General features: G+C 48.1%; 1 protein-coding gene across 5 annotated transcripts in view; it reads right to left on the minus strand.

Annotated features, from left to right (window-relative positions):
* ACSL6 (acyl-CoA synthetase long chain family member 6) overlaps positions 1–23,185 on the minus strand; it is a 57,745-nt gene extending 34,560 nt beyond the window's left edge. For 2 of the 5 annotated variants that reach the window (XM_014264724.3, XM_014264723.3), the window contains exon 1: positions 23,018–23,185. In XM_014264724.3, coding sequence (XP_014120199.2) covers positions 23,018–23,066 — 49 coding nt within the window. In that variant the 5' untranslated portion in view covers positions 23,067–23,185. Of the gene's footprint in view, positions 1–9,494; positions 9,719–22,590; positions 22,734–22,816; positions 22,935–23,017 lie in introns of those variants that run through there. The other 3 variants (XM_026791424.2, XM_026791423.2, XM_026791422.2) reach the window with 3 other exon arrangements.
* Between the last annotated feature and the right edge of the window lie 290 nt (positions 23,186–23,475).

The raw sequence follows: 23,475 nt of genomic DNA on the forward strand, positions 1-23,475 counted from the left end.
TCCCAGAGCAAGCTGGAATATCCCTTCAGCCAGCAGTCACCATGGATCCGTGTCCTTGGCTACGGCACTGGCTGCTCACTCATTTCACTGAGGAAACAGAATTTCCAGGATCTAAAACATCTCAATCTAGACAGGCTGATTTAGAGGGATTTCACGCCAGTGAAACACTACAAGCCTTTTGAACTCTTTTCTCATGTTCAGCTCTGCAGAGCCCAAACCCTGAGATTTATAGTTGTTTTCCTGAAATGGGGTCAGTGACAGAACATTTGGACAAAGAAGCATCCAGCAAAACTTGAACCACACTCCTTCACCTTCCTGTGCAGAACAAAAAACATGCCAGTGCTCTGTGCAGAGGGCTTGGGGGAATTTGCAATAGGGATCCAAATCACAAATGGCACTCAAATTATGACTATGCACTACAAGAGAGTTTCCATTTGCCAAGGGGAAAGGGAAAATCAGCATTCCCAGGGACACATAAAATTATTAGTCAGACTGCATCACTGGAAACCATTTGTTTATTTAAATGGAAGCTGTTGCAATAATTAACATCTTCATGAAAACATGCACAGAGGCTGTCACAGCCATGCAGGCAGAGGCATTTGGGGATGTTGTGTATTGCTTGCAGAATATAATCATTCTTATTTTTCCTTTTTCCTCAGACTCCATGTAGGCTCCTGGGAGGAGCCCCTGCCATTAAATGCAGCTCAGTACCTCTGACCTTCTCCAGCTTGGCCAGGGAGCTCCTGGGACACCACAGGCTGTGAATTCCTAATCACTGCTGTAATTAAAACCAGAGAGGTGATGCCAAGTCAGCCTCTGCTCTGCAGCTCCACAAGTTTTCCCTGTGTAGGCACAGAGGATGAGAGGCTGGATAAGCCTTCAGCCCTCATCCTGAAGCCAGTGTGGGTTGGGGCTGGGCTCAGGTGAGGAAGGGGGACACTGACCACTCTGCAGCAGGAGGCTGGGCTCACATTCCTCTAGATTTTATGGGAACAAGTGATCTAATGAGATCTCCTGTTACAGACTGTGCTGTACCTCAGCCACAAAATACACAGTTCAATCCAAACCTGCAGATTTCTTCTCCCTTGTTTAATTAAACATGAAAAATTGGAAAACTCATGGCACTTGGTCACCTTTCTATTTTCAACTAGAGATCAGGTCAATTTATTGTTTTAATGATTTTACACTATAGTGTTTATGGAAATGGTAATGCCACGCTTTACAGCAGAACAAAACCAGTGTTAATTACAGAGACAAAATGCCATTACGTATTTGTTGGGCATTACAGAGAGCTACTGAAAACCTTACAGAACAATTCCCTGCTGTAAGAGAGGAAGCCAGGCAGCCTGCAAGCTTGCAAACTGCTTGAGAAAGAGTAAAGGGTGCGTTAAACATCCAGGGGAAAATAAAACCAGCAGAAGTGGGGAAAATAGGAACACCAGAAGTATCTGAAACAATGAAAGAATCGCTGTGCGGAAATCCAGTAAGCAGCCCCAAAATGAAGCAGGAGACAAGCAATACTTGGCTCACATAGTTGTGCAGGACATCTAACAGCTTCTGTCCCACATGCAACTGTGCTATAAACACATGACCACAACAGTGACCCCAAATACTTCACTGCTTGTCCTACATCCCTCCAGAGCAGCCTGGGCAGGGGTGACCCCACAGCCCTGACCCACCACACACACAGGGACCCTCTGTAGTCTGCAAGGGCTAATCAGCCACACATGCAATTCAGCAATTACTAGGATTATTGATCAAACCAAGGCTAACATTACCTAAAACTTTCTGAAACCATACCTGCTTTTGCTCCTCTGAAGTGGAGGAAAATGTAGAGAACTTCTCTATTTCACTATAGCCCTTTTCTCCATTTAATGCCTCTCACCTTCAGACACATCATCCTAAGCCAATCTCTCACAGCCTCCACATGACGTATCACTGCTTTGATTTTTGGGACAGCACATTTTCATAAAAACTGTGTTTTCCATTAAAAAAATGCCCCCTACCTAACCAAACCCAGACCAAACTGAACTCCTACAGGTGCCTAATTTTACCCACTGAGCAAAATAATTGCCTCTCCAGTGCACAACCACAATTACTGTGTTTTACTTAGATCGTGCAATTCTTTGCAGGGTCAAATAATAATAGAGGACTCAAAGCCAAGGCATTTGGCCTCATTGACTGTGGTTCCACTACAACTCAATGAGTTATAATTTGGAAGGGGAAAAAAAGAGGAGAAAGTAAAGGAACTGGTTTTGAGATAAAATTTCTTTTTTTGGATTATTATGCCAGTGCTCAGGCATCAAAAGAGAGGGTGAGAAGCAATGGATAGCAAACAAGGGAGGACAGGCCCACAGTACCTGTGAGGCTGTGGCACTTCTCAGGGGAGCAGATGCTAAAAAAGCACCCCATGATCCAGAAATGTTATAAAAGCAGTTTATAATTTTTATATTCTATTTTTACTAACAAAGAATATCCTTCTCCCTTTCCTTTGAGAATCAGACCCATCCAATCTGTGAAACTGGCCTTTTGCCAGCATGACTATTAAAGAGCAGAGTTTCAATAGTACCCAAGCCTGTCTAGCTCAAATTGCTCTTGTGCTGGCAGAGCTCCCTGGGGCTCAGTGCACCCCAAACTCAGGGTCTGGGCATGGGAGCACACATGGGGCTGCAGCAACACCACCATGGCCTATCCCCGTGTCCCTGCCTCCCCCTCACCCTCCCTCCCACTCAGCAAGGCAGGGTTATCCACAATGGAAAAAGGCTTTGCATCCAGGTCAAACCTTGCATCTGTAGGAGAATAAAGCAAATAAACTTTATGGCAAGGAGGGCAGCAGTGCTTTCCTGTGTCCCCTGGTGACTGAGTGAGTGAGTGGAGCACAGGGATGGATGAAAGAGACCAGTTCAGCATCAGCATGTAGTTGGGGCTGTGGTATAAACTTGGCCCAATGGTGCATTATTTTTTTGGAGAGACAGGCAGTTTCACTCAGGACAGAAGGAATGTCTCAGAGAAAAGGCTGCTGAAGTACTGGGTCCCATTTATACCCAGTATTTACACACATTATATATCTGCATGTGTGGATGTAAATGCTTGTGTGTGCATGTGCATTTATATATAAAAAGCAGAATTTCTCTCTACATATATATTTATAAAATATATATAAAAAGCAGAATTTCCCCCTACTCTCTGTAACTGATGATTAACAGCATTAATTGCATAATACCATGTGCCTCTAGCATTACTGTAGAAACATCTCACTCCTTAAAAAACTCTAAGTTTAAAGCAGCTGGTGCATTAACAGCCTGGCACCACATTTCCCCATGGTTCCTGGGGACAGAGCTAATGGCAGACACAGCACTGGGCTCAGGAGCTTTGCTGACCTTCCAGCTTCCATCCACCTTCCTGACATCCCCTACCCCAAAGGCAGGGACCAGACAAAGGATGGAATCTCCAAGCAACCAGAGGAGCAGCACTGGCCTCTGCTCCCTCCTGCTCTGCACTGCTGGGAAATGTATTTGCAAAACAGAAGATCTTTGCAAGCATCCACTAAAAAGGGAAAAATGCTAACAAGGAGCTCAATGTCCTCAAAGAGACCAGTAATCACACATAAATAGAAGTATTTAAAGTATCTGAAATATCTACAGCGTATTGGTCGCTTGCCTAGAGAAATTATTCAATAAATAATTCAGTGCTATGCAGAGATCTTACTTTAGACATTTGAGATCTTTCAGAGAGCAAAATCCAGCCCCCAGCTGCCTGGAAATGCTCCTTGCTCAGAGCCATGCATGGACCACCAGCCCATCCTCATGTCTCTGCATTGAGTCCCTCTTCATCCACTGATGCCACATCCTCATGGGAAGCTCTGTCCTCCATCCCACACCTCCTCACCCACTCAGCACAGCTCAAACATGTGGACCAACATAAAAATACCTTTTGCACCCCTGAGCAGAGTGGTGTAGCAGTCCTCAGAAGCCACTATGACTCGCACATATGGAAAAGCCATGACTGGGAATCTGCTCCAAATCTGCCACTCCTCTGGATAACAAAGCATCAGGAAGCCAGAGCAAGCATTTTAAGTTTCATACCAAAAGGGAAAAGCTCAACAACTCCGCTGTCTCTAAAGTCTGTCAGTTGCCTAAGGCACAGTAACAAAAAAGCTCCTCTAACTGCTGAAACATCCTGAAAAGGTTACCCAGCACCAGTGTGAGCCAGAGTCATGAGGTTTCATTGACCAGGCTAAAACCCTCAGCCTGTGGTTGCAGAGGATGGAGTTCAAATGGGAAAACCTAAATGGATATTTTTGTACTCAATATCCTCCCCATCACATTCCTCTTGTTCCCCTTATGCCAATGTAGCTTCTGTGTGCTCACCTCAAGTGAGCTCAGGCCATTCCTCCAAGCTAAAACATAACCCAGCCAGAAGGAAAAGCAAACCACCACAGTTGTGGGGTTTTCTGGCTGTCTTCAGCTCTCTGGAGCCTGCTCACAACTGTGCCAAAATCAGCACAGGGGCTGCAAAGTTCCATCTGGGGAAACCAGAGCCTGATCCCTCCCCGTTGGCTTCCCTGGCTCACAGGCAGCACAGCCCACAGGAGCATCCCATTGAGGTGGCTAAAGCAGGAGAGAATTTGCCACTCAGCCTTATGGCAAAGCTTGCAGGTGGCGGCAGTGAACCCTGCACATGCTTTCTGGGCTTGTGCTGAAATGCCACGTGCTACTGGCATTGTCCCACAGGGCTGGAACCTGACAGAGCATCGTGGGGCTGCTTTTGCCAGGGCTGGGGCTTTGCTCTGCACACTGCTCACAGAACATCTGCAGAGCTCCCCCTTCCCAAAGGTATACTCATAAGTAATTGTCAACTTCAGTTCTCATGAAGAATGAGGTTTGTTAGGTTGGGTTTCAGTTGTTTTTTTTTTTTTACTGACATTGATGGTTGATTGTCCCATATACTATATGATTCCTGAATACTCTGTGTCAGACAGCAAACAAACAACTTAAAAATGTCATAAAAATAGTTATCTGGGGCAGAGTACAAAGAGAAGCACTGAATGGAAAGGGAGAAAAGAGCTGCACCCCTGACAGCTGGCTTGGCAGAGAGGAGATGTGAAGGTGCTTTGCAAAGAGCTGGATGGCTTGTTGCCAGGGAAAGGTTTGATGTTTGCCTTTTAATACTGAATTTAAATAAACCTTAGTACAGTCTGTAGAGGCCCTGGTCCAGCTAAGAACCCCAGTGACCTGAATGCTCTGCAGCAGTGTCAGTGCTGGGCAGTGCAGAGGTGCAGGGACCCAGGAGGGATGCACTCCCCTCCTCAGCTCACTGCCTGGCCCATTTTCAGTCTCTCCACATGAACATGCCCTAGTCAGGCTCTCTGTGGCCATCTCACCCTACAAAGCCCCTAGGCCATGGCTGGGTGGAGGCATTTGGGCACAATGCCAGGCAGGGAAGAAGCTGATACGACAAGCATGCATTGCCCAGGCTGCTGAGGGCTGGCTCTGCTGGCCCCACAGCAGGTCACTGCCACACAAGGACACACAAGCAGGCAGATTCCTGCCCTGCCAGTTGCTCTTCATGACCGTTCACACCCTGCCCTTGGCTGCACCTGGAGGGTCACTGTGTGACACTGGTGACAGGGATACAGGGACAGTGATGAAGGGAGAGCCTGGCTGCTCTCCTGCTGCACACACAAACTGCAGGGGTCTGATTCCTGCTGGCAGGGTAGGATGGATGATCCCAACAACTCACCCCACTGCTGGACTGGGCCATGAGGGGTCCCTCACCTTATGCCCATGCTGGGGCACATGGCTGTTGGCACAGAAATTACTGTCCTGCTATAGTATCAGAAAAAGTGGTTGGTGTACAAGCAAATCCCCACTTGGCATGACCAGATGGCATCCTGGGGCCAGGGTGGGGTCCTGTCCTCCCTGCATGGCTCCCTGACCACCACACACCCATCTCCATCCCTGCCTGGAGCACAGCTTGTGGAGCCCACTCAGGCTGGGATGCCCCACCATATTCCAGGCCTGCCAGGGCAAGGAGTGCTCCTGAGCATCTGCCCCTTCCATCACTCCCACACCCACCCTGCCTTTCCCAGGCACCAGCACAAATATTTGTGCACCAGTCCAGGCGTACTGATCCAGCTGCAAACCTTCCTGGGTTCATTGCTGCCGTTTCTTTTGGCAGCAGCACCAGAATAAATGGTTTCTGAATAACACTCTGAGGATCCTGCCAGCCAGTTGCATTCAGGCAAGCATGGGAGTGCTTCATCCAAAGTGACACAGAAAACTAAACAAGCTCATAACAGAAAATCTTCCATAATTCTTAGGACATGACACAGTGGCATGCCCAGAGTTAATCCTGCAGGGAAGAACAGGAATGTTTTAAACACCTATTCCAAGTCAAGTGTTAACCTGCCTTGTCTCTCTGACAGCTCAGACTGGACCAAAACACTTATTTGGTCAAACTTCAATTTTGTGTTGCCTTCTGCAATATCAACAATTATGTAGCAAGTGTTCACAGCAGGGCTAAGCAGGCCAGACTGCAGCTGGCATTGACTCCAGCCATGAAGATCCTGGAAATTTGGCCTGTTGCTGTCTGCAGGAGGTTGTCTGTGCATTATCACACCACAGATTTTCATCTTCTGCTGCAGATGTAGAGAGAGACCTCACAGTTTGGGCCACATGACAGCCAAACACTGCCTTTATTATTATAAGGAGCAATTCTCTTTATGCCAATCCTACAGCTTGAAGAGCTCCAATACTTACTGACCTGCCACTGCAGTTAAAGCAAAGTCATATGAAAAAAGAGAGGCCTGAAAGGTTCTGCCAGCTCTGTGTCAAACACATGCCCATGCAGACAGTATTACAACTGTCACGCTGGAAACTGAAACGAGAAATGACATCAAAATGGGAGCATACAAAAAAGTAACAGTAGGGTCACTAACCATAACAAATAGAGTTGCATCCCTCTCTTAGAGTAATCTGACTGTAATTAGACCAGGTTAGTTAACAAGAAAGTGCCCTGCAAGTTCATGGGATCACAGATGGGTTGGAAGAGACACTGAAGATCACCCAGCCACTCCCCACACAGTGGGCAGAGATGCCCTTCACTAGAGCAGATTGCTCAGGGCTCCATCCAACCTGGCCCTGTAGCTGTAGTGCTTTTATAAAGGACCCTGTCTGCACAGATGGGAAGGAGTGAGGGGGTACCAAAGGTTAAGTACACATGGAGAGAGCAGAGTTTTATCCAGACCCTGTGCACACAGAACTGTGACTGCCTGAATCCGCTCCAAGTTTTATCCCAAAACAAACCAGAAACTGAAGGCAGCTTTGAAAGTTGTTCAAGGCTTATTTGGCAACCTTGCAGTGCAGTGAGGGGCAAGAAAATAAAGAGGCAGGCCTTGTGCCAGAAACCCAAAGGAAGGCAAGTGCCCCCTGCCCCTGCAGGTGGGGGACAGCAGCAGGGACACAGAGGGGCAGGAGGAGCCTGATGCAGCAGCCTTGCCCTGCACAGACCTGCCGGCTCCTGCCGTGCCCTCTGCCTGCCTGGGCCCGGTGCCAGTAGCCTCCAGTCAGAACTGAAACACACTGCCTGCAAGAGCCAGAGCTTCTCAAAATAATCTCTTCTCTACTCAGGAGTATCACTATGCTTTTAAAGGAACACAACTTGATGTTTCTCTCTTGCGTGGTATCAGTAAAAGCAGAGTGATTAGTGCAGAAAGGCTCCTGGCATTAGGGACACTCAGTGCCCAGGTGCAGCAGGTTTTTCCAGGAGGCCCCACAGTGCCCACAGCCACCCCCGCAGCTGACCCACCACATGGCACAGCTCCAGGGGGAGGCAGGGACCCTCCACCTTCCAGGAGGCTCTCTGAAACTGCTGAAAGCATCATCCTCCCCTTCTCATCACATCTCCAACCTGCTCTGTCCCCAGCATGCCAAAGGGTGGGATGCACCAGCAACAGGCACATACACAACAAAGCAAGCCAGAAAACATTCTATGTCAAGATAGGGCATTTCATGGCTACAGATAAGGTTTTCATGTTCTGTCCCTGACACCAAGGTGCACCCCCATGAGCTCTCACACCGCACACAGCAGCAGGCTCATCCCATGTGGATGGAGTATGCTCATGGTTCTATGCTTGAGGAAAGTGGGACAGCACAGCATGGAATTAGGAACATCACACACTACACTGAATGCTTGCAACCTACCACTGCTGCATAGCTTTGGCAAAGGCAAGTCTTGTCACCAGCTCCAGGAGCTCCCTCAGGCAGGGACATGCATTACAAAGAGCCTGCACTGAAGTCTGGGTAGCTGAAAGTTGAGACACAGAAAGCATAGAAACCAGCAGGATGTCACAGAATTCCAGTCATTTAGGTTGGAAAAGCCCTCTAAGATTATCGAGTCTAACCATTCCCCCAGCACTGCCAGGCTTGCCACTAAACCGTGTCCCCAAGTGCCAAATCCACACGTTTGTTAAATCCCTCCATGGATGGTGACTCCACCATTCTCCTGGGCAGCCTCCTCCAGAGCTGAAAAATTCTTCTGGTGAAGAAATTGTTCTTAATATCCAACCTAAACTTCCCCTGGCACACCTTGAGGTCACTTAATCTTGTTCCTCCATTTGCTGCTTGGGAGGAGACAAACCTCCCCACCAGCTTCAACCTCCTTTGTAGAGTGATAAGGTCCCTTCTGAACCTCCTTTTCTCCAGGCTGAGCTCCCCCAGCTGCTCCTTATCCAGCTTGCGCTCCACACCCTTCCTCAGCTCCCTCTCTAAACAAATTCCAACACCTCTGTGTTTTCCTTGGAGTGAGGGGCCCAAAACTCAACACAGGATTTGAGGTCAACCACAACTAAACAGGTGTGCCGTGCTCCATAGAGCTCCCACTGTGGGAAACAAGCCTGGATCTATAGGGTCAAGAGTTTGGGGCAATGAACTAAGAGGGGCAGCGTCCTCAAGGGAAGCCGCAGTGCCGGGCTCCGTCTCTGCATCCCAGTGAATTTGCCCCCACGCAGGTAGAGCTGTCCTCCCCGCTGATCCCAGGGCTGCCGGGGATGTCTCCAGCCCCAGGGCTGTCACCCCGCAGCCCACGCGGGACCTGCGGGGCAGCGGCCTCCAGCGCCGGGAGCTCCAGCCGGAGCCGGGCAGGAGCTTTTCCCGCTAAGGCTGCTGGAAACGCGAACCGCGGGAAAATGCCAAAGCCACGTGCCAGTGTCCCCCAGGAGCTGTCCCGCATCGCCCCCAAGAACGAGCCCACCCCCCACAGCCCCGGCTCCCTCCGCACCGCAGCTCTGCCCCCGCTCTGCTTTGGCTTGGCTCGGCATCCCGGAGCCCGGCTCCGCTGGAGCCCGCGGGGCCCCGGGGATGGGGGTCCCGTGTGGAGCCCCCCGGGCCCTCCCAGACCCAGCCGAGCCCTGCCCGGACGCAGCTCCTGGATCCCCCCGGGATCCCCGGGCTCCTCAGAAGCACTGTGATAATAATGAACCCGCCGGGACTCACCATCCGCCTGTGCCGCCGCTGCCCGCTCAGCTCATGGCCGGGGCTCTGCCCTGCCGAGCCCCGCACAGAACTGCTGACTCCAGGCCGTCCCTCCCCCTCCCATCCGCAAACGGCCGAAAGAAGTTAAGCTTGGCTAATATCGGCTTAGGCTGAATTAGCGCAGCAGCAGCGGCAGCGATGCCCGCTGTAACCCTTGAGCTTCCACACCCGGCGGTGGGAGCCGCCTCCCAGAGGATAAACCCACCCTCTCCGCTCCTGAATATTGCAGTACTTTCGCACATCTCTGTCATACTGGAGGATTTACAGGCTCGAAGAAACGCTTCTGGGTGTAAAACTGTAAAACCTTTCTGCAACTGCGCAGTTTAAAATTAGAAACGGCTTTTTTTCTTTTTTTTTTTCTTTTTTTTTTTTTTTTTTTTCTTTAGGAAAAGTCATCATAAAAGAAAGTTTCTGACATTGAGAAAGTCTGTACCACCAGTTCAGGTCTGCTGAAATAGAAACTTCATAGGTCGGATATCGGCAGATATTTAAATGGGCAGATGGTGACAGGACAAAGGGAATGGCTTCCCACTGACAGAGAGCAGGGTTAGATGGGATATTGGGAAGAAATTCTTCCCTGTGAGGGTGGTGAGACACTGGAGCAGGCTGTCCTGGGAAGCTGGGGATGCCCCACCCCTGGATGTCCAAGGCCAGATTGGACAGGGCTTGGAGCAACCTGGTCTAGTGGAAGGTGTCCCTGACCATGGCAGAGGGATTGGAACTGGATGACCTTAAAGGACCCTTCCAACCCAAAACATTCTGTGATGATCGAGTAGAATAAATACAAATCCCCTGAATCAATAAAATAATAAGAGTAACTATTGCCAGTAACATCATCCTTATACTGCTATATATATTAACAGAAAAAGCCCAACACCCCTGGTATTCCAGCCCAAACCAGGTTTTGTTAATTTACACTCAAAATAGCAATAACAGAACTTTGAAATTCATTTGTCATGGTAAATTACTGACATTTACATTTGAGAGATCTGGCTGAGATACTCTCAACTACAAGAGCATTCCTTTCAACTGGAAACCACCAGACCAACAGGGTCTGATAGCTTCCAACTCCCCTCTCCTGAGCAAAGATAACATGGGTGTGCCACCCCTGGGCCCCCTTGCTCCATATCATCACTTCATTTACTGCTCATTTTTTACTGTTTAATTCCTGCTTAGGACTCTGGCTGTTAGGAAGGCATTTGAGGAGTCCTCCCTTCTAGAAGCTGAATATCTGGCATTATTAACACTGAAATTATTGTTTTTCTCAACTACTTTTTTTCCTGGCTGGCTCTCCAGAACTGCTTGGCAGAAAAGGGGGTAGCAGAGGGTGACAAGCTGACTTACTATTACCATCGTTAATAAAGTTTCTGTCTGACCTGTCCTAAATTTTACTTGTGATATTGGAGTTTGTAATGGAGAATTCTCAAAGAACACTTAATATCCATGAATGAAGAGACTGTTTAATGAGATTTCAGGCAAGATTGTAAAATATCGCTCCTTTGGGTCACATGGAGGATGTTCTGCAATCAGGCTTAATTCATCAAAGTGCCAGAGTGGGGCAGGGAGTACTAGACTGAATGGTCTGCAGGTGCAAATCAGCATCACAGCGCTGGCTTAATGGGACCTCAGCAATATTCACCAGCTCAGATTCCTGCCCCTTTGTTCTTTATGAGCCACAGCTTGACAGAATCTTTGTAGCCAGGAAAATATTTCAGGTGTGTGAACAGTTCTGGGCTGGCTGGGTGCTTCAGTGCCAGTAGCCCACAGTCTCAGCATATCTGTGTTCATGCTGAAATGCCCTAAAGGGGAGGTGGGAATCCTGATTTCAAATGAGTATTGGATTAAAACCACCATACTGTGCTATGGAACTCTTCTTTCAAGCTCCTGCTGGTAAGGGCTGGTCTTGCCTACCAAGATGAAGCTCACCATGGGCAATATGCCGTCAGTATAAGTGGTCAGACTGAGTAAAACACGTTTCATGGTAGAGTCTGACCCTTTTACGCGCTCTGTAAGTACCCTGAGCAGTAATTCCCTTTCTCTTGTTTTGCTTTCATTGCAGTACATACGCATATGGACTCACTCTCTGAAACAACCATTGGACATATCTGAAGGAGAACAAAGAGAGGAAGCTGGATGTGGGCTGCCAACTTTAAGGGAAAAATGATGCAAGCATTCTCTAAGTAATAAACTGAATAAAAGCTTTCACTCTGCCCCAGAATTTTCTGCCAGGTGATTTGCAGGGCAGAGTGATGGGGACAGGGCTTTATGGGAAGACAACCTAATTTTTTGGACTCACAGGCAAGAGAAAGCATTGAGTAGCAGGGATGTTTATACTAGCACAAAGGAAATTAGACTTCACCTTTTGTGCTAAAGTCTAAAGCCCAGTAAGACCCACTTACCAGTAAAATCAGTGGAAAGACTTCAAAGAACTTTGCTGGGATTTGGCTGAGACCTGACCCATCCAGAAAAAAAAAAGATGTATCAGTAAATCACAGTGCATTTAATGCTCCCAGCCAAAGACAGAGTCCTATAAAAGAGAGTAACCTATGGAATCTCTCTATGCTTTTCTACTTTATCAAAATTAATGAGAAACGCAGATTAAGATTGAATTTTAAACATTGCTGTTTTTAGCCAGGAGAATACAGGATAGGACATGGTGTAATAGTTTTAAACTAAAAGATGGCCAATTCAGACTAGATATAAGGGATGATTTTTTTATAAGGAAGGTGGTGACACACTGGCACAGGTTGTCCGGAGCAGCTGTGGATGCCTCAGCCCTGAAAATATTCAAGGTGCGGTTGGACAGGGCTTGGTACAACCTGTTCTAGTTGAAGATATCCGCTCATTGTAGGGGGGTTAAACTACTAGTTTACTACTAGATGAACTTTAAAGGTCCTTTCCAACACAAACTATTCCATGACTTTACACAGAGTCATCAGAGCAGCTAAATGAGGCTGTACCACCAGGAAACCACACAGAGCCAACACAGCCTGGGAGCTACCATTGCTCTGTGGAAGAGTTCCACTTCAAAATTCTGAGCATAACTCAAAAAACCCCAGTTGCTGCTATGGTTTTCAGGACATTCCCATAAACCAGAGTGATAGCTTCAGTTACAGAACAGAAATCCACCAACAGTATCTCTACATTCCTGAAGGCCCATCAATGGAAAATTGTGCCTCAAGCAGAAATAAAAAAATGCCACTAATTCAAATAATGTGTAAGAAAGGGGAACTTTACTGCTTTGTGTGTCTTTTTAGTGGTCTCCTTTTCTATATCTTCTGGTCAGGTATTATGATTTTATGTTTATATAGCCTATATTTTTGACCATTTCCAAAGAGCAGCAGGAAGGAAGCATACAGCACAAACAGAGGATTAATTAAATAATTAGGAACATTAATATTATGTTACTGGGCTAGTGTTTCTGCCTCCTCTCCCTCTAGCCCTCAATTTCCTTACACCACAGGGATGCCAGCTGATGGCAAGGTAACAAAAATAAACCCAGGATGATGAATTTATTGCTTATGCATCTCTTCCCAGCTGTCATCCTCAGAACACTTTACAGGCACCCAGAAGCTCAGTCTCCACACTGCAGCTGAGCATGGTAGGTGCAGCACACAGTGAGGTGCAGGGGCCGTGTCCTGGCCCAGTCCAAGGGGGTCTCTCCTGCACCCTGGCATGTCAGCAGGGCTGGCATCCACCAGCCAGAGACCCCAGCCACATCCCACACCCAGCTTCTGTTCCCCTGGCAGCAAGGGCCTGGCACTGTGCCGGAAAATGAGAGAAAAGGGGGGATTTGGCATCATCTCATGGAGGGTTTTTGAGAAATCTGTGGTTGGGCTGTGATTTGAGATGTCCTTAAATAGTCCAAATTAAATACTTCACTGAAGTATTTTTTTTTCTCCTGACACTAATAACAAGCAGTTACATTGTTTGAATGATTTTTAAACATACGGTTTATGTTTCAGGATCTTTGTTGTCGCTTCAGAGTTTCTTATTTATTTCGTTAACTAAAGCAGCAATTAGGTTATTTCTATTTTTGTTTCTAAAATGTTCCCTTCGCTGATGCCACGTCCTCAAGCAGCCTGCACCTTTCTGTCCCTGACACTGCTGTAACTTGCTTTTGCTCTCCTGTTTTCACAAGTACTTTCAAATCACCCTGAAGACATTTCTGTCCGTGCTAAATTTTGCAAACTCTCTGCAAGTCAGTCTGTGGCTGTATTCACAGAAGTGAATTTTCAGTTCAAATGTATATGGCACATTTTTGCTGACTTTTGTCAGGGCTTTCCCTGTCTCCAGCCTCCTTCCCCATACCTGCTGCAAAAACAGCCTTAAAATTTCTTTTTCTGAATATTTTAAGCGTCCAAGATGCTGGAACCAGGTTCCAAAGGGTTAAGATGGAGGAGGCCCCCAAACAGCTTATTCTGCGGTCTCAATGACACAGAGCTTTTGCCTTTTCAAATATATTTAACCAAATAAAGTGAATAGAGGATATGCAAATGCCTTTCCCGAAAGGAAACACAGCCGTGAATTGTTGTTGGCAGGTCAGAGCATCACACCACCCTCAGCAGCCTCTCAGCTGCGGGAGATTCGGGCTGGAGGAGGTGGCGGCACAAAAAGACCCTTTTCAGGCAGAAAAAAAAGCAGGACTCGGGTATTCCAAGGAGACAGAGGGAGGAGGTCACTGGGCATGGCTCCTCCAGCATCTCAAAGCCCTGATTCCCTGTGAGGGTGGAGAGGCCCTGGCACAGTTTGCCCAGAGAAGCAGGGGCTGCCCCATCCCTGGCAGTGTCCAAGGCCGGGTGGGATGGGGCTTGGAGCAGCCTGGGTTAGTGGCAGTATCCTGTAGCAACACAAGTGGGTGTGCAAGGGAGACCCACAGTGAACAAAGGGGTTCGGGGGATGTCAGAATGCTGGCACAACTTGGGTGACCTTTTACAAGCTGGTGCTCACAGGCCAGCCACAAGCTGCTCTCAGCTCCAAGGAGCTATTTGAACATTTGGCTGAAGAAAAGATAGTTCTGAATGAGATTGCCTGGAGTTATGGAGAAGGGTTTTACCTAAAACTGAGCTGTATTGGTATCTTGGTTTGAAAGACAGGTGTCTGCCAAGGAAGGCAGGAACCTTTCCTGGAATTCCCTCCAAATTATTATAACCTTGAAGTAAAGGAGCTTTCAGGCACAGGTAGGGGAAAGCAATAACAGCTCTTTGCCGGTGTGTGTGTGTAAGAAGGCAAACCAAGGGCAGCAGCAGCAGCCCCAGGCAGGAGCAGGAGCCGAGCGTGGCCTCCCCTGAGCCCAGGGCTGTCCCTGTGCTGCAGTTCCGGGCACGGCCAGCAGGGGCGCTGCTGGCTCCCGGCTGGGCAGGGGCACTGCAGTGATTCCTCCAGGCCCGCAGGGGGCGCTGTGGCGCGGGCTCAGCCCCGCTGTGCCCGGGGTGATGGTGGAGACCGGGAAAAGGGGCTTCCCTGGCAACTCCCCAGGGGCAGCCAGGCCCGGTGCCCTCCCAATGGCGAAATGTCACCATGATATTTTATGAAAAATCCCTTCGTCAGGATTTTTTCTCCTGGGGAGCTTCAGCTTCTCCCTGTTTTGTTGCTTTAGAATGTGATTTGGAGAATTGTTTATCCCAGCATGTGAATTGTCTTTATTTAATGACCAATCCCAGTCCAGCTGTGTCTGACTCTCTGGTCAGTCACGGGTTTTGATTATTCATTCTTGTCTAGCCTTTGGATGTATCCTTTCTTCTATTCTTTAGTATAGTTTTAGTATAGCAGTCTATCATATATCATATCATATCATATCATATCATAATAAATCAGCCTTCTGAGAACTTGGAGTCAAATTCTCATCTCTCACCTCGTCCTGGGGACCCTCACAGCACCACAACAGCGGAACCCCGGAGCGGCGCTGGATCAGCAGAGCCCAGCACACCCACTGGCAAACAAAGTGCAGCATGAAACCCTAAGCAGTGGCAGAGGCAGAACAGCAGGCAGTCCTGGCAGGCATTGGGTGTCCGGCTAAAGTGTGGCAAAAACCCCAAAATAATACCAAAAAAATGGCCAGGGCTGTGCAGCAGCAGCTGGGCTCCCACAAGCAGCCAGAAGAGGCTCTCTCAGAGGGGCTCAGGGCCCTGGGTTTTCCCTGGCACACCCCAGTAGATGGTGAGGGCTTTTTTCCAGTGAGGTCAGGGGTTGATAAGGTCTAACAGTGCTAATACAAGCAAAGGCTCACCCATGGTAGGAGAAGCATTAAAAGACTGAATTGTTGGAAACAATATAACTTTTAAATTTTTATTTTGTCTCTCTAGTTATGTTTGACTTGACTTTGCCTCAAAGAAAGGAATTTTCTTTAGCTTTTTTTAGATGTACTATCACTCTAAGGAGATGGGTTTAACATACCAACAGTCTGAGAGCAGCCCAAAGACACCCAGAAAGATAAAAGGCCATCAATGGAACATCAGCGGCCACCTACGAATATCTACCCTCACAGGAATATCTACCACCCTCACAGGAATATCTACCACTCTCTGCTACGGAAAGGACTGATAAGAAAATCGAAGAATCGAGATTTAATCTATATCAGAAGCAAAGAAATTTGGATCCAATGGAAAACTGAACATTAGGGCTTGCTCAACTCTTGACCAATGTCCTTTGAAACAGTGCATCTCTATGGGTTTTGACTGTATAAAGTTTGGGGAGAAATCCTGCAAAACACGTGTCATGGAATGATTCTCTCTGCACACCTGGGCGATGTGTGGATGAGATTATTTCTGTGGTACATCCTGGCCAGATCAACATCCTGGCCAGAATAAATTCCCTCCTCCTCCCCGCATCGCTATATTTTGTTCTCTAAAGTACCAATCGTTATCATCTCTTGGGCATCGAATGGGACAAAATTCTCTGAGAGAAAGAAAAAAGAAGGAAAAAATCCCAATCTCCAATTTAGTAATTGGAGATGCTAAATAAAGTATATTTAACATCTCAAAAGAGGTTCTAATATATTTGTCTTTTTTTGTCCATCATTGCAAAGAATCTTACTACAAACTAAATAATATCCTCTCCACTTCTTACTAAGTACTGTTTTCTGCAGAAAAGACATTAAGTCTGCATCATTCCTGCCTTCTGTAATTTGACTGCTTAGATCACCTCCAACTAATTTCAATCAAAAACAGAATGATTGACTGTTTCCTAGATAATTTTTCAGAGGAAAAAAAAAAGTTAAATCAGTTTAGCAATCTGTGTGCTGGTTCCTGTGCCGAACAGCTCATACTTGCCCTTGGAGATGGGGGGAAAAAATAAAAAGAATGCCAACTTAGCAAATGTCTCAGTGCTTTGCCCGCTGTAGCATTTGGCTGGGGCCATCTAGCAGCGAGTGGGACACCCCAGTGGTACAGCAATGTCAGTGTGGCTCCTGAAGCTGCTTTTAGGCATTTCATAGCCCTTGGAAAGGAATTGCTTCTTGCTCTGGAGGCAAAAAGGAGCAGGGCTCTGACCCTTACCATGTGCAGGCCTTCCCTGAGGAGGCTGTTCCTGAGCCCTGTCCCTCCCTGGGCACCATCACTGGCCCACAGGGGTGGGCACAGCCCAGGGGCTGCTCTGCCTTGTGCATGGGGACAGCTCAGCCCCAATTTCCTAAGGGGTGGGAGAAGGAAAGGTCATTTCAGCCAGCCCCTGTGATTCTCAGCCATGAACAAGCACAGTGGCTTGACAAGGAGAGGCAATTTTCCATCCAACAGCAGGTCAAGCAACAGCCCAAAGTGAGCCGTGGTGCCTTCTACACCCATCCATGCACTGCCTGTGCTCTCAGCAGGGAAAACTCATCCTTTCCAAAGGCAAAAGATGCCAGGCTGAAGAGGGGGCACAGCCCCAGGAGCAGACAGGACAGGGCAGAGATCTGTCACGTAGGCAAGAGTCCCAGAGAAAAACAAATAGCAAGGCTATTGTTAGCAAGTCTCAACATCATGTTGGTATCCAAATAAGCAGGATCTGGATTAGTCGTATGCAAATATGAGAGGAAACTTGGAAGATTTTCCAGTAGTTTCTAGAACTTTCCCAAATGAAAATATGTTCACAGCAGGGAGAGTCACACTTATGTGGAGGGATCAGCTTACATGACACCACGTACCAAGTCCCTGCCACCTCAGCACTTCTGCTTCTTGACCCAAAGTTGTACCTTAATAGTTACAGAATCATTATGGTTGGAAAAGCCCTCAAAGATCGAGCCCAATGGCTAATCCAGCGCTGCTAAACCCACCACTAAATTAAATCCCCTAGCACCACATCTACATATTTTTTGAATACTTTCAGGGATGACAACTCCAGTACTTCCCTGGGCAACCTGTTGCGATGTCTGACCACACCTTCCATTAAGAAATTTTTCCTAATATCTAATTCAAACCTCCTCTGGCAGAACAAAAAGTCCCATTGCAGTGACTGATCTGGCTGACAGCTTTGGTGTGGCTGTCATTCCTCTGTGGTCAAAACACAAACTCGGGTGGCCAGGTGAAGCATCCAAGTGTCTGTTCCCAGGTGTAGGACTGATGTTCCCCTCCTTGCCATCATCAAGCCCCTCACCAGTGAAAGCAGTGAGGGGTCTCTTAGAATCTGGCCACTAAAAGATGGATTTACACTGGTAACCCTTCACCTCTGCCACAGGCAACAGTGGGCAAAAGACCCTCTGCTGAGGTGGTTTTTCCAAATAACCCAGCATTTGGAATTTCTGCTCTTGGGCCAAGTGACACACTTGGCCACAGAGGGAAAGGTCACCTAAAAACCCCCAGGTGCCTTTGGAGCTGTTACTCTCAAAGAGGTCAACTCATCCAGCACGGATTTTGCAGCATGACTGCACAGTGCTTAGTGGAAACTCCTCACTGCCGTTCACATGCGGTGTCTCTGAGATTTTATCTACACAACCAAAGCCACTTTGTTGAGCAAATGGAAATGTGAGCTGCGCTCTTGCAAAACCATGGCACACAGGTCTGAATAAAAAGACTTTTCTTCCCTGAGCTGGGGCTTTCCTAGAGATACCATGATTTCCATTGAATGACACACTTTTTTTGACAAGTGACATTTTCTTCCTGTGGTGTGGAAGATAATGACTTGGACAGGTTGGTTGGATTTAGCTCCTTTCCATGTTTATGGAATTGGAATATCCCACACAACACAGAAGACAGAAAAACCCTGTGTGGCTGACTAATTCAGGGGTTGTGGGGGAATCACCAGGGGGTCTTGCCAAAACCTTGCTGTGGACTCAGCCCAGGACAAGAAGGGGCTGCATTTTCAGCCATGCTTTTCTGAAGTATCTGCTACATACTGTAGCTGAAACAGCTGCATCACTGCTTGCAAAAGCCCCAGCAGTGAGTAAAGGATGCTGAAGTGTGGCTGCAGCAAGGAGCTGGGGACCACCAGCTCGCAGGTGCTGAACTACCCCTGTGGCTTTGGCACTCTTTCCTGAATAAAAATCCCCACTCATCCCAGTGTCTTACTTTCTCACCACCAGCTACCATGTTTTCCATAGTGCAGTCTCTGGTAGGATGGTAAAATATTTATAATTTTGCCTATGTACAGAGTGTAGGAAGAAGCGAAATGAGGCAAAGCCCCTGGTCTGCTTCCTCACCCACCTTCCCCAGGTTACCTTGGAGGCTCTGTGACAATGTTTATGGTGCAAGGAGGCTTTGACACAGCGAATGACTTGTCATCAGTAAGTCCTGGTGGCACACCACAATAAATCCAAGCCCAGCAGAACATTTCCCTGTATCATGCTCACAGAATCATCACTCAGTTCCTTGAAGTCTCCAAAAAGGACTTGCAAAGACTCTGAATCAGCATATCTGGGAATAAAAGCTCCTGGAGAGCCAATCATGGCTCACAGCAAAATGCAGGAGAGTGTGGAAAGGAGTGTGAGGATCCCTGCTGGGGATTCAAGGATTTTACATGTATATTTCAACCATATTTATATATTTATGGCCACATGCTTTCTAATACACCTTTCTCCACTCTGTTTGAGTGGTTTCACAGGGTAAGAGGGTATCTGGGTTCCCAAGCTCATAAACCCTCCTGCACAGTGGGAGAAGAGGTGAGAGGATGGAGCAGTTCAGACCACCAGTGCCTTCTCCAGAGGGAACAGGACTGGTGAGCTGCAGGAGCAGAGCACTGTCTGCACTGTCCCTCCTCTGAGCTGTCCCTGCTCCCAGCACTCAGAGCCCTGCAGGGACAACAGCAGGGACAGATGGGTCCCCAGTGCCAAGGACCTGCAGTGCTTTGGCTTCACACCGTAGCACAAGAGACAGAAATAGCAGTGAAGGAAAAAACCTCATTACTTGTATTGGCCCATCCCCAAAGAACGTATGCAGAGCACTTAAATATAAAAGAACAAATTAACAGATTTTTTTTTCATGTTGATTTCTGATCAGAAAGAGGGTGAGTAAGTTTCTTTATTTGGATCTATATGAAGAAATAATGTAGCAAAGTTAAGAACAAAGCCATGGGAAAGGAGCTGCCCTGGATGCCTGTGAACCCACCAAAGGATAACTGCCTGCATCACGTTACCCACCATCCCTTTCCATCTCACCCAGCCTTGCCTCCAGTTACCTTCAAGATATCCAGGTACTGACTGCAACTGTGCAGTGGTGAAGGAAGAACAAGGTATTTCTCTGAAAGTGCTCTCAGAAATGTACTCACAATGAAACATTTAAACCCTCTGGTGATCTGCAGTGTTTGGTGACATCAAAAGGGCAATTATACCCTTATTGATGTAATGTTGTACTTCTTTGTTTCTGGCTCACTCCCAAGTCAGCTTTCCTATTTCTGAGAGTATCCAGTTAATTCCATTTACCATCTCTTTTCAAAGCTTCTCTCCTATTTTTATTACTTGAATGTAATTGTAATATCCACAGTTCTATTGTGGAGACAAGAATCAAATAAATGTCCAGATTAGTCAGGAGCAGCAGAGAAAAATTGCTATGTCCTATCTTGTCCTGTGAGGGAGCAGAGAAATCCAAATGTACCTAATCTTTCCTTTTGATAGCATCTAGCAAATGTTCAAATGGAGCAGTACTAGAAGGATGGAGAATAAAAGCAACTAAATATACCTCAGCCAACACCATGAGCTTTGCCTCTGGTGCAGCACCTGGCACTCCACAGGCTGGGCTGAGTAGCCTTGAGCATCTCCTCTGTACACAAAGCATCACCAAGGACTCCTGTGTCACAGCACGAGAGTCAGGATCAGGAGTGGGATTGTACAAGTCCGCTGTAACCTCAGATGAACCTCCCAGCCCTTTGCAAACATGCACTGAGAAATGTTTGGAGATGCACTGGTGCTGGTGGGAATGGACACTGTGATGGCAGATTTCTCTTCTCGTGCCTCCATTCATGAGTGCAGTGCCTGCCTGGCCTCCAGCTGCTGCCAGGAGGCAAGAGAACAAAGACTTCCTTTCTGAAAGGCAGGGCTGGTAGGGCAGGCAAGAGACTCATGGCTGCAGCCACATGAAAGAGAAGAGCAGAGGAGTAAAAGCAGGAAATCCCAGAGGTTCAAGGGGTAAGGTGAGTTCTTGGACAATTTCAACCAAACCAGCAATGTTCAAGTCCCTAGGGGAATTTGCTATTAAGTTTGTGTTTTGTTTACTATTCCACTCTCCGCATCCATCAGAGCATCCAGGACTGCGCAATAGGAAACAATTGGCTTTGTCTTTCACTGACTTCTACCATTATTTCATTGAGATGAACATTATAGATCTCTTCTCAACTTGTTAAAACTTTCCTGATGGTGTCAGAAATTAATCTGAATTAAAGAAGAATGCTTCACTGGGCTGTGATGGCCAAGGAGCCCCTTGTTCAGTAAATCAGCCACTCCTTTGCAACATGACTGATGGGATGGGACCATCAGAAAGCCAGAACCAGACATGAGAGCACCAGCTGCTGCTCCAGGGCTGAGCAGGGGCCACACTGCCAGGTCAGGCAGAGCCATTGGCTCTCTGGTGGGATCCATCCCTCAGAGATATCTCAATGCCACTGCCAAAGGCTATAACAGCACACCTCTCTTCTGAGGGCACCCGTTCTGCAGACAGAAATGTTGGGCTAAAGTCATGTCCACACTCAAATAAAGAGAGCACAGCACTAAATGAGGCCCCAGACACACACTTTGGGATAGCCAGATGCACAAGAGAGAGGAGCTGGGGCACAGCAGAAACACTGAGATGTGAAGCACAGAAATCAATACCTCAGGGCCCATGTGGAGGACTGAGGGTAGGAGCTTACACGGGAGACCTGTTCCCAGTGGGTCTTGTTCTCCTGCTGTTGTCATAAACAAGCCTGGTGCAACAGTAATGTGGCTCAGAGCAGTCCTTGGGTCCTTGGGGCCCAAAACACAGTAACAAACACTTGCCCACAGCTTCCCAGCCAAGGCCTCCTTTCTGTTTCACCCATGTAATTCCCTCTGGGCCATATTTCACTGCATGAGTGTTGCTACAGTTCTGAAGCAGCTGATTTAAGCTGCTGATATAAGCAGCTGTAAGGCCAGTGCCTTTAATGAGAGCTAACAGGATATTTTCAGAGGCAAAATTCAGGCTAGCAATTTTAGGTTCCCTTTTTTTCAGTATGAAACATTCTTTTTCATAATCAAAAATAGCAAGTAGGCATGAACATAAATAATTACAATATTTTCCATTATCAACACTCCCCTCAGATCACCCACCTAACGATGCTGAGGTGTTGTCTTTTGAAATAATTTTCCCCTTTTTTTTCCTTTGTACTTCTTGGAAGTCCGCCTGTCTAGAGGGAAGCTCTTTGATACATAAAGGGGGAAATAGCACAGACATTGAACATTACCTTTCAAACAAATTCAAAGGAGTCAATTTCAAATCAGCACAGCAGATCAATTCAAGATGAACCTTTAAATACCTTACAGAAATCCTCCTGTTTCAGACTCGCAAGAATTTCCTAACGCAGACCCCCTTGGAATCGTCACTGCCTGCCCACAAAACAATGGGATCCAGCATCACCCTCTGCCCATCAGCTCTTACCGCGCACACACCCCTCCAAGCGCGCCGCCCTATTTCACTACCCGCTACAGACAAAGTGCCCCAACAGATGTACCAGAGATGGACTGGTGGAACGAGCCAGCAGGACAGTTTGAGAGATATTATGTAATGCCTCCCGCCGAGCTCTCTGCACCAGTGCCACGGCGGCTCATGGTGCCGGCTCCGCCGCACGCATCACGCTGAGCATCATGCCATCCCCATGCCGAGCGCCGCTCCCGCGTGCCTCCTCCCTTCAATCAGCTTCAATACCCTTTATCCCGGAGCACGGACGGCCATGGGGAGCCGGACCGCGGGCCCAGAGGCCGCTTCGGAGGGTTCAGGCCGGTCCCACCGTGCCGAGGCGGGCAGCGGGTCCCACCCGCTGCGGAGAAAGAAAGGAGCCGGGAAGCAGAGAGAGGGGCGGGGAGAAGGACAAACCCCGCAGCCGAGGCGGGCCGGGGGAGCACTCACCCAGCAGCAGCCAGCCGGAGCCCGCCGAGCCCAGGAGCGGGGCGAGCATCCCTGCGGCGCGGCCCCCGCGCCCCGCTCCGCGCACTGCGGCGCGCACTGCGCACCCCGCCGGCCCGGCCCGGCCCGCTCCGCCGCGCCCCGCACGCTCCCCCGGCGGAGGGCGGCGTTTTCAGCAGCCCTCCTCCTCTCCCCATCCAGCTGAGCCCTCCAGATCCCTCCTAAAAGGGGCTATGCTGCCGGCGGTGCGCGGATGCTCATCAGAACATCCCTGCCCCCTGGGATCCATGAGCGAGGCAGAGAAACTTACTCCTTTATAGCTTTATTTTCACCTTTGGCCGAGGAAATTGTAGCTGGCCGGTGACCTGCACAACAGAGGTACTAAAGATCATCAGAGATGCTGAAAAACAGCCAGCTTCATCAGCAGAGATAGCTCGGCATTGCCTCTAGACATCTCATCA

Source organism: Zonotrichia albicollis, chromosome 15 (assembly GCF_047830755.1).
Source record: "Zonotrichia albicollis isolate bZonAlb1 chromosome 15, bZonAlb1.hap1, whole genome shotgun sequence".
In the NCBI taxonomy this organism is placed as follows: Eukaryota; Metazoa; Chordata; class Aves; order Passeriformes; family Passerellidae; genus Zonotrichia; species Zonotrichia albicollis.